Source organism: Diorhabda carinulata, chromosome 8, assembly GCF_026250575.1.
Source record: "Diorhabda carinulata isolate Delta chromosome 8, icDioCari1.1, whole genome shotgun sequence".
Classification (NCBI taxonomy): Eukaryota; Metazoa; Arthropoda; class Insecta; order Coleoptera; family Chrysomelidae; genus Diorhabda; species Diorhabda carinulata.
Genome location: NC_079467.1, coordinates 10,714,059 through 10,724,213, shown reverse-complemented (window position 1 = coordinate 10,724,213; position 10,155 = coordinate 10,714,059). Strand labels below are relative to the sequence as shown.

Here is a 10,155-nt window from a genome sequence, read left to right as displayed (position 1 = left end):
TCTTTTTCGTGTGTTGTAACGCAGAGGAATTCTTCATCATTCAAAAAATAAAAAGGCTCAAATGGCTTAAAGAACAATTTGTGGCCAGAAACCCGTTGGAAAAGTCCTTTTACTTTTGGATGAGCATTCATATCCCATAGCAGTAACAAGAAAATGCTGGAATATGCATCTGAAAATCAATTTATTTTATTCTATTCACAAAGACATACCAATAAATTCTTGTACCCATTAGACAGACCTATTATGAAGTCTATAATTTATTTTTAAAGGCCACTCCTCAACGAAAAATAAGCTGGTCACAATATGGACATTCACTGGCCACTGCATGGGGAAATCTGCTATTATAGAAAACGCAGTGTCATATTTCAAAGCAACGGGTATAGTTCCGTCGATTCTTCAGGCATTCCTGACTATGCTTTTCTAACTTTCTTATGGTACATGCACAAACCTCTACAAAGACTGCAGTTGACTTTAATACCAGAGATCGCTCGATAACACATCAGCTAAGTTGTTCATATGCACCCGATCCCATCCCAGGAAAAATGTTGGATCAAATATCTCCAGTGCCGGTGACATGGGCTATTCAATCTACAATAAAACGCAGTAAGCAGCTTGCGGTTGTTTTAAAAGAACCTGAAAATATTTCAATGAAAAAAAAATTTATTTCAAAACAGAGCACCAAGTTCTCATATTTATGTGGCAAAAAATTGAATACAAAAAAATGAAAGTAATAAATGTAAAAGAATTTTGTTTTTTACTTTGTGTTAAATGGAAATGTATTTGTTCTGTATTCGATTTAGTTTTGCATTTTTTATGACACGATTTTTGTTTGATCATGGTCAGTTTACAATTAAAAGTTTTATATTGATAGTATCTAGTTATTACCTTTCTATTACCTACCGCGCAATCTCCACTAAGGAAGTGCGTCATCTAATCTAAGATATCAGGAGAGTAGACGCGATTCGCGTTGATTTTAAAACTAAAATGTCACTTCCATATTTCATTAACGGTAGTCAATCAGTAGAGCTGGTCAATAATGCATTTAAATGTGAGTTTGTGTTATTTATTTCTAATAACCTGTATATTTCATACTAACTCAATAAAATGTGCACCAACTGTCCTTGATTTAGCCTTTAGGAAAAATGGCATTCTAAAAGTTACATAGCTATTGAATTATTAACTTCATTTTATAGTTCTAACTACAAAGATGGACAAGTAATGTATACCAGTTATTTCTAAGTGTTTGGAGACAAACAATTTGACAGTTTGACAGTATAAATATTACGTGTGTGCTAGATGTTTAGTTTCAAGCATGAACAATTTAAAAGGAAACGAACGGCGTGAAATAATTGCCAAGTTTTATGAAAAAAAACAAGATCTCAAGGAATCGTTTACAGTTAATCACTTTGTGAGGATACTAATATTCAAACAAACAACTGTCGGAGTGTTAAGAGGAGAGTATAAGGAGAGAAGCAAAAAAAGATCAGAAGAGAAAAGAGAAGCTTTGATTAAAGCGGATCAAGGAAAACTGGGGGTCGGTTTGCGAAAATTGGGCAGAAAATTCAAAATCGAAGAAATATGTAAGAAACATTCTACAGGAACAACAACAAATAGAACAAAAATAAAAACTTAGTGAAGAGTTTTCACCCGCTAAAGCTTTGGAAATTATTATCGACCACTAGTCATATTTTACTTTGACGGAGTTGAAACGACGAATTATAAACTTATTGCTAGAAAGGCAAGGAAGTAAATTCAGAGGTGTATTCCAAAAGACACAAAAAGTTCAACTCGAAAGTATTGGTATGGTTTGGGATATCTTCTCCTGGTCGATCTCCAGCATACATTTGTCCTTCTTCAAATTTTGTAACCGCTAAAATATATGAAAAAGAGTATATTAGTCCTCTAGGAATTCTATTAATGTGTCTCAACTGAGGCAAATTGAACGTTTTTGGTGAAATATGTATCTATATTTTGAAGGTTGGGAAGCAACTATACATGAAAAATTAAAAAAGAGAAAGAGAAACTCTTGTAAACGTTTGGTTAGGTAATTCCCAATTTAATGCAACATTTATAAATAAAAATTAGGAAAGTGAGCCGACTGATTCAGTTATATAAAATGTGTGTTATTATAGGGTAGTACCATTGTTTAAATTTCCGGAATCGTTGATGACACCGGTACTTTTTTTATCCGAAGAAGAGGGAATTGCTCATCCGCACCATCAGTGGCCATATGAGACCGATTGATGTGTGGGGCTGTACTTGCACGACCCACTAAAGCCCTTCCTCTTCTATCTTAACCTCTCTAAGATTCCCATTCTTGACCCGAGTTAACATCCAACAGAATGACTGTTCCTTGCTTTGCGTTTGCTATGTTGTTCATTCTTTGTTCTATAATATCTAGCTTTTGCTTGGCGTTATCTGATCATTGACCAAACCGTTCTGTTACCATGCGAAGTAAGTAAAATTGTTTCTACATACTCAACTACGGCGTCCCAGTTTTTTTTTGCGATCATAAACCTTACCATATTCTCGGGAGTGAATTTTCCAATTGTGAATGTGTGTTCTGCGTTGTTCGTGGCTTGTCCGCAAGCGAGAAAAGTGAGGCTCTCTATTTTTCCTTGTTTGAACAGATCGAAATTTTCAAGACAGTAGTTGGGTGAGGTAATAGTTAACCTCTTCGTGACGCGACTTCTTGATATCCAGCCCTTGACTTATGGTAAGAGACGCACAGTCCATATACCTCGTTAATACGTATCATACCTCTGCTGCCATTGGCACATAGTCATTAATCTCTCTTTGCGACTCCGACTCGATGATTCCGATGGCCTTTTCCTCGTTGCGTATCCTTTTATATATTCTCTTGCGTTGGAGTGCTAGCAGGTCTAATTGGATGGTCCCGCAATGGTTAGTACTGATGTTTCTGATACATTGCGGTATCCACTGTGTTGGAGCCTGGTTACTTTTTGCGATGGATCTCTGTTTGCGTAGTTTCTCCCCATATATTTGCGCCATACAGAAGTATTGACTTTGTGACTGACATCAACAATCTTCTTTTTATGGCAGTGGGATCCCCGATATTTCTTATTGGTCGGTTTAGCTATTGTTTGACTATAGATGCTTTGTCTACCGCTTTTCATATATGTTCAACAAAACTTATATTCGTTTCTAGCGTGAATCCTAAATATTTGATGAATTTTTTCGTCTGGATGGAGAGCTCTTCGACTTTCATCGCTTGGGTTTTGTCAAATATTGCCTTCTGCTTCTTGGTCAAGAAGATCAAATCGGTTTTTTCCGCCACTAGTGGTAGTCCATAGTCATAGTTTATCTTGATTTTCCTTTCTGTTCCTTCCAGTGGTGACGATAGCAATTTGGTCGACATAGCCTATGAAATCCATCAGGCAGCTTTAGTCTAAGTATGTCGTTATAGGATATGTTCAAAAACACTGGTCCTAGAACTGACCCTTGTGCGGCTCCGGCAAATACACTTTTACTTCTCAGATCATCCCCTGTTCCATAAAGCAGCTGTCTGTTGCTAAGATAACTCTTTACTAAGCGTAGTGAGGGGAAATATTGTAATTATCTCTTAGGAGGTTTACTATATTCTCCCAGCTCACCGAATTAAAAGCATTCTTAACAACGATGGTTGCTACTAGGATAATCTCCTTCTGGTGTTGATTATACTTTTGTTCTGTCTGAAACGTTTCTGTTGGTAGTAAAACCGCATTGGCAGTTGATTTAAATTTGAATCAAATTGCTTATAAGTCGCCATTAGCTTCAACTGCTCTTCGATATCCAGTTTTATAAGTTTTTCTTATCACACCGATAAGGATGAACATATTTTTATTACTACTACACCATCACAATGTGGTTGTTTTTTATTTATTTATTTAAACTATAATAATTAAGTTATCACTATTTATATAATAATTATTCACTATTTTTATAATTTATTTAAATTTGCCGGTTACTTTTTACTACTTTGTTTTGTTCACTACTTTGAATTATAAACTTACTTAACAAGCACGAATTTATACCATGAAGAAATCTCTTGAATTTTAGAAAGTGAACAAGCAAATAATTAATAAGACCTTCCTAGATATTGGTTCAAAAAAAAAATATGATAAAATCACCGCTGTGATAAAAAATATAGTAAGAAACTGTCACATGCGTCAAATAGACTTTAACATCCTAACCGAACAGGGCAGGCTTTGCGGTCCATGTTGTGGACGAGTTCGTATTATGTTTGGGAACTGCACTTCAATAAAGAGGATATAATTAAAAGTGATAAAATAAAAATGGTCAATGGTACTGAAGAATTGATAAGAACAAGATATGCACTGAAATAATGTGCTATTACTTAAAACTCTACAAAACTGAGTGAGAGTTGGAGTACTAAAAATATTGATACTTCTATCATTTCGTGAATTAAACGATGGGCGAGTGAACCTAGGAATTTCGTTAATATAAATGGAAATTATTCGCAACAACATAATTGGTGAAGATGCTAATAGCAACCATGAAAGTTTTGAAGATTTCAATCCAATCATCAACTGAAGAAACAAAGAGAAATTTTAATTTTAGATTTTAAGTACTACTAGGTACTATGTACTGTGGGTACTACTTTTAATTCTTTTTATTTCATAAGTACTATTAATTTATTAAAAAAAAAATGATTATTTCATAGTTATACCACGATTTTGATTAAAGTACACGAATCACTTATTTTGGAACGAAATATTGGAGTATTTTCAGATTCAAAAACTGTTAGTGCACTTAAATTTAGAGCGTTACCTAAAAATTGGAGCTAGGCAACCGATTTGCATTTGCATTCTTGTGAATTATTCTGCACGGGAGGTAAGTCTTGATTCCGATAAAATGATTTCGACGAAAATAAATGATAATAAGTTTGTTCGACATTTATAATAATTTTTTCAATAGACACCACATAGTGCCTTTGAATGCTAGCTTCGTAACTATTATAATTCAGCATTTAATGTATGTGCCCACAATTGTTGAGTAAACATACTTATGTTACCTCTATATTTGTAACTATGGCTAACTTTTGTTGTCTTTTGATTGATAATGACCTACGTATTCTCTGCTTATTCTTATTTTTATTTAAGCATGTATTTCTCAATAATAGTAATTACATTAATTGGAAAGAAAATGATCAAATTGCTAAAAATTTAAAACTCACTTAGTTCGAAATATAATAACATCATCATTAAATATTCTCATCAAAGTAATCTATATTCTGATTCGGTAAAATATCTGGAAATGTGAGCAGGAAGGGACTGTTGATACGGACGTTGTGCTCCATTTAAATCTACCAAAGGCAGATGTCCTTTAGAAATCTGTTTGTATTTGATTCACACAAGTGTGAGTGCTGGAAAGTAATTGATAATGGGGACTACAGTTTCTTCCTCCTCCATACATCAAGGGAATTCCGGATAGTTCGTGTTGTCTGTTTCATGTAGTTGGCTTTTCAGATCTCCGTTTTCGGTTGGAAGGCCAGTGGCTTGTCAAATTTCACGCCTGTTAAGGTGAAGTACCTGAAGGTTAGAGAGGCATAAGGTGCAGCAAGAGACGACAATGTATGCCTTTACTTTTCTCATTCCAGGTTCTTTCATCCACCTCTACAGACAATGACTAGTGAGCAGACTACTCAGATATGTAATTGCTTCTCCTGCTAGAAAGGCTTCAAGTCCCATTACTGCTTCTGCTCATCCTAGTCTCGCGAGCAAATCAGCCTGGTTGTTTGCCCGAGTGATTGGGCACCCAAATGAGTTAGACCATGCAGCTATGATTCACTAGCACTTGTAAAGCTTTTTGTACTCCAACACCGGCCTAGAATACACCTTCATACGCTTTAATAACAACAGGGCTCGCTGCTGGGACTTTTTTAAAAGATTGAGAATTCTGTCGCTTTCATCCTTATTGAATCCGTTAGCCTAATTCGTTCAGAATGAGTTAAGGGCTCAATATTTCACAATGCAAAAAAATGCAAAATAAATTGCCAATTGAAATCAAATCTATATCATCTTTCCCTCATTCCGCAATAATTTGAGGGCATATTTACTGGAAAGTGCCTTCTACTCTGTTAAAGACTATTCTAATAATTCTGTATATTGAAATTTTACTTTATTTGTATCTTTATTTAGTTATTCTTATGTTTGTTTTTTAGTTTTTGCAAGCTTTTGTCTACAAATTGTACCAATTTTTTGACATTTGACATTTCTCTCTCTCTCTCTCTCTCTATCTCTCTCTCTCTATCTCTCTCTCTATCTCTCTCTCTCTCTATCTCTCTAAAACAGACGCTAGAAGTTGTTATTTTATACTGTTAATAAGCTGGCACGTATATAATCAATAGAATCTTGTCCATAAAATACAGGTTCAGCAAGTTAGCAATTATTTTCATGTAGCTGTCATATTTATTTCTTTATCAAGGGAAATTTTTTGCGGCTGCTTAAGTGAGTATTTTGAGTATTGTTTTTGACTTTCTGAGCGAGTGTCGTGAGTTAGTTGAATAAAAATGGACATAAGACAATTTTTTAATAAAAAACGTGCTATTGACTCTGTACCTGATACATCGGGCAGTAATTCCAAAAGTCAGAAAAATGCTGATGGATCAACCAATTTATCCAGTTTAACCAGCAGTTCAGCTCCAGATCTGGCACCAAAAGGTAAGGATATAAAACAAATAATTCTAGCTAATTATCCCAAACAAGAAAATAACCGGTCTTTTCAAGTTAACTGGTATAAGAGATTTTTGTGGCTAGAATATTCCCAAGAGCTAAATGCTGCATTTTGTTATGCATGTCGTCAGTTCCAACCAAATGGAAGCAAAGGACACACGGTGTATACCTATTCCGGATTTAGTAACTGGAAAAATGCAACAGATCTTAAAAATGGATTTCCAGCGCATGAAAAAACGGCAGTTCACATTAAAGCTATGCAAATGTGGAACGAGAAAAGAATCAGAGACTTAACTGGCACTGCTGTGTCTACGCTTATCAATAGTGATATTTTACAAAAATACAGATATTATGTTGAGTCGATTGCTGAGATAATTCAGTTTTTAACAGTAAATGAACTAGCTCTTCGGGGCAATTATGACATTGAGCATGAACAAGAGCGAGGATTATTCTTAAATTTATTTAAATATACAATTAAAAAGGACGAAAAATTGGCCGAATGTCTTCCACATATTCCTCAAAATGCTAAGTATACATCTCCTGATATTCAAAATGAGATAATAGCTATTTTAGCTGAAATGGTACGTGAACAAGTTGTTGGTGATCTAAAAACTGCAGATGTACCATGGTTTACATTACTTGAAGATGGCACAAAAGATAAAAACAACAGAGAAAATGTATCAATTGGAGTAAGATATGTCAAAAATGGTAAAGTGTTTGAATCTTTACTAGGTATTTACACTACAGAAAAGTTAGATGCCAAAACTTTCACAAATATGACACTTAATATTCTTAATGATAATGGAATAGATACAAAACACCTTCTTAGCCAATGTTATGACGGTGCTAGTGTTATGAGCGGCCATAAGGGGGGAGTAGCTGCTTTAATCCAAAAATCATTAGGACGTTTTATTCCATACGTACATTGCTTTAACCATCGTCTCCATCTTGTAGTTGTGCGAACTATTTCAGAAATAGATTCAATTAAACACTTCTTTGACCAAACTGTTATGTTACATGAATTTTTTGGACATGGAAAAGTGGCTGCTATTTATCGGGGAAAGTCTATTGGTAGACTATTGGAGCAGCGCTGGTCTGGGCATATAGCAATTGTTGAAGTTATATTTTCAAACTACACTGAAATATTAAGATCATTGGATGAATTTAAAAATGATCGGTCATTTATCTGTTGGTCTGTGTATTTATCAGTCAAATCTGTTGGGATTAAATCAGTTATGTTGGAATACGACTTTAGATTCACCCTTGTTTTTATGAAGAAGTTACTTGGGCTCTTAGAACCTGCCGATTCAGCTTTACAAGCTCGTACAATTAGTCTAAAGGAAGCCAATGAAATTATTAAGTCAGTAAAAAATAAAATTCGAGATCTAAGAACAAATGAGACTTATCAAAGTTTAGCCAATGAAGCTTCACAACTTTTAAAGGATACGGAAGCAATACCAACTGAAAAGAGAGTACCAAAGTTAAGCGTAACTATGAAGGAATATCTGATAATGGAAAAACTGCCGTTTGAAATGTCTAATAAACCAAATGCCAGTAAAAGTGGCATTGAAGCCGAATTTTTTGAGTCCTTGGACCTTGTATTATCCCTATTAAACGAGAGGTTCTCTGACAATGATGAACTAATTACTGCAATAAGTAGCATTGAGCTTTTTGATCTGGAGAAAATCAAATATCTGGAAAAGTTGGGTAAGTGTCATTTTTTTTGTAGCAATTCTTAAGTTATAGTGTTATACATTTTTTTAGGGATTTCACTACCAACTCTGGAGGAGTTGGCAGTAGTCAAGGATTACATGCACAAGAAACCAAAGTCAGATATTTTTGCTGAATTATATAAACAAAGGGAAGTATTTAAAAATACACACGCCCTGTTTGCGACAGTATATACCCTTGGGTGTAGTACTGCAGTAAATGAATCTTCGTTTTCAACATTAACTGCAATTAACAGACCACAAAGATATTCTATGAGTCAGCCTCGTATGGCCGATTTAATTTACTTGGCTTTTGAAAGTCGAAGAACAGAGTCCCTCGACATGGAGTCATTTTTAATAAAATTTAACAATCGTAAACAAAGAAAATTGCAACTTTTTTAGTTTTAATCATTTTAATTATCTGTCTGAAAATTTATTTTATTTGTATTTGTATTGTTTTTATGATTTTCTATGTAGATATTCTAACAATAAGTGTTAAATGTTATGAGTTTTAAAAGTGTTCTGTTATTTTTGTTTTTTATCAAAGCATATTTGTTCACATGTAAGTCAAAGAATAAAATATTTTTTTCATGTTTGGTTCTAAAGAACTTTTTAAATTTATAAATTTATTCTTATTTAATAGAACATGTTTAACACTCAATTTGGTTTTATTTCTTAGGGAAAAAACATATTTAATGGCGGTGTATGTTTCGTACGTAAATCGTCCCTTAAAATTAAAATATCAGTATATTTCAATGTGAAAATATGGGCCCTGGTAAAAAATCTAATAGCCCTGCTAAAATTTTGGTTCTGACTACGGCCCTGTATTGGGGTCATTGCTAATTCTTTGAATTACACTACTACGAATTAATTGAAGTCTACTTCCAAAATCAATAAGATGCTCGTTTTTTAATGGTTTGGCTCTGATCAACTCTTGCACAAGACAATTTAAATCCCTCCTATCAGCAAAACACTGTAATAAGGCCGTTTTTAATTTTGGCCAAGTATTTAATTCAACTCTGTTACCGACCATGAAGGCTGCTCTACCTTCTAATTTCTCTTGAATACATTCTATAATGTGTAAATTTAATTCTGCATCATTATAAATTCTATATGACTCTATTAAATGCTCACACCTTGTAATAAATTTATTCAAATATTCACTGTCACCGTTAAAAGGTTTAATATTTGATAATTTGGATTTGAAAAGATCCCAATTTATTGCAGGAGGAGCCATTTTGTTAGTACCAGTTAGTTCTACGTTATTTTCGACTAAAGAAATAGTATTGAACAATTGAACTATGTTATCGAGATTACTAGAGTTTAATTCACTCATAAATTGATAATTTCTTTTTTATTAATTATATACGTTTTTGAAACTTTAAAACTTAATAATCAATACTATCTTTCCGAAATCCAAAAAAGGTAGGAAAGGCAAGAAGAGGACAATAAAGCACTTACGTTTCTGAAGAACAGGCTTTTAAAATCTTCTCCCTCGATGATTCCCTGTTATCTCCAATGTTCACCACTAAAGGGCTATTGCACGATAATTGCTAGTCTAATATTGTTCATTGGATTCGCACTTAAAACGTTGAAACGTTTTAGTGATTTTTGATTTCCACGACTGCGCCAATTTTGGTTTTCTTAACGAAAAATTCGTTTTTAAAAAATATATTTATTCAAGCAATTACAAGTTTATTGTTAGAGATCTGAACAGAGAATGAATTATATTAAATGATATTACAAGAAAG

At 33.8% G+C, this 10,155-nt stretch overlaps 1 protein-coding gene across 1 annotated transcript; it reads left to right on the top strand.

Moving 5' to 3' along the window:
• Nucleotides 1-6,532: 6,532 nt before the first annotated feature.
• LOC130897444 (uncharacterized) lies at nucleotides 6,533-8,890 on the top strand. The gene is made up of 3 exons (XM_057806292.1): nucleotides 6,533-8,402; nucleotides 8,460-8,620; nucleotides 8,882-8,890. The coding sequence occupies exons 1-3, from the start codon at nucleotides 6,533-6,535 to the stop codon at nucleotides 8,888-8,890; spliced, it is 2,040 nt and encodes a 679-aa protein (XP_057662275.1).
• Nucleotides 8,891-10,155: the final 1,265 nt, after the last annotated feature.

Coding starts and splice junctions, on each gene's coding strand:
- LOC130897444 (XM_057806292.1), top strand. CDS start 6,533: ATGGACATAAGACAATTTTTTAATAAAAAACGTGCTATTGACTCTGTA. Junction 8,403..8,459: donor CAAATATCTGGAAAAGTTGG/GTAAGTGTCATT, acceptor ACATTTTTTTAG/GGATTTCACTACCAACTCTG.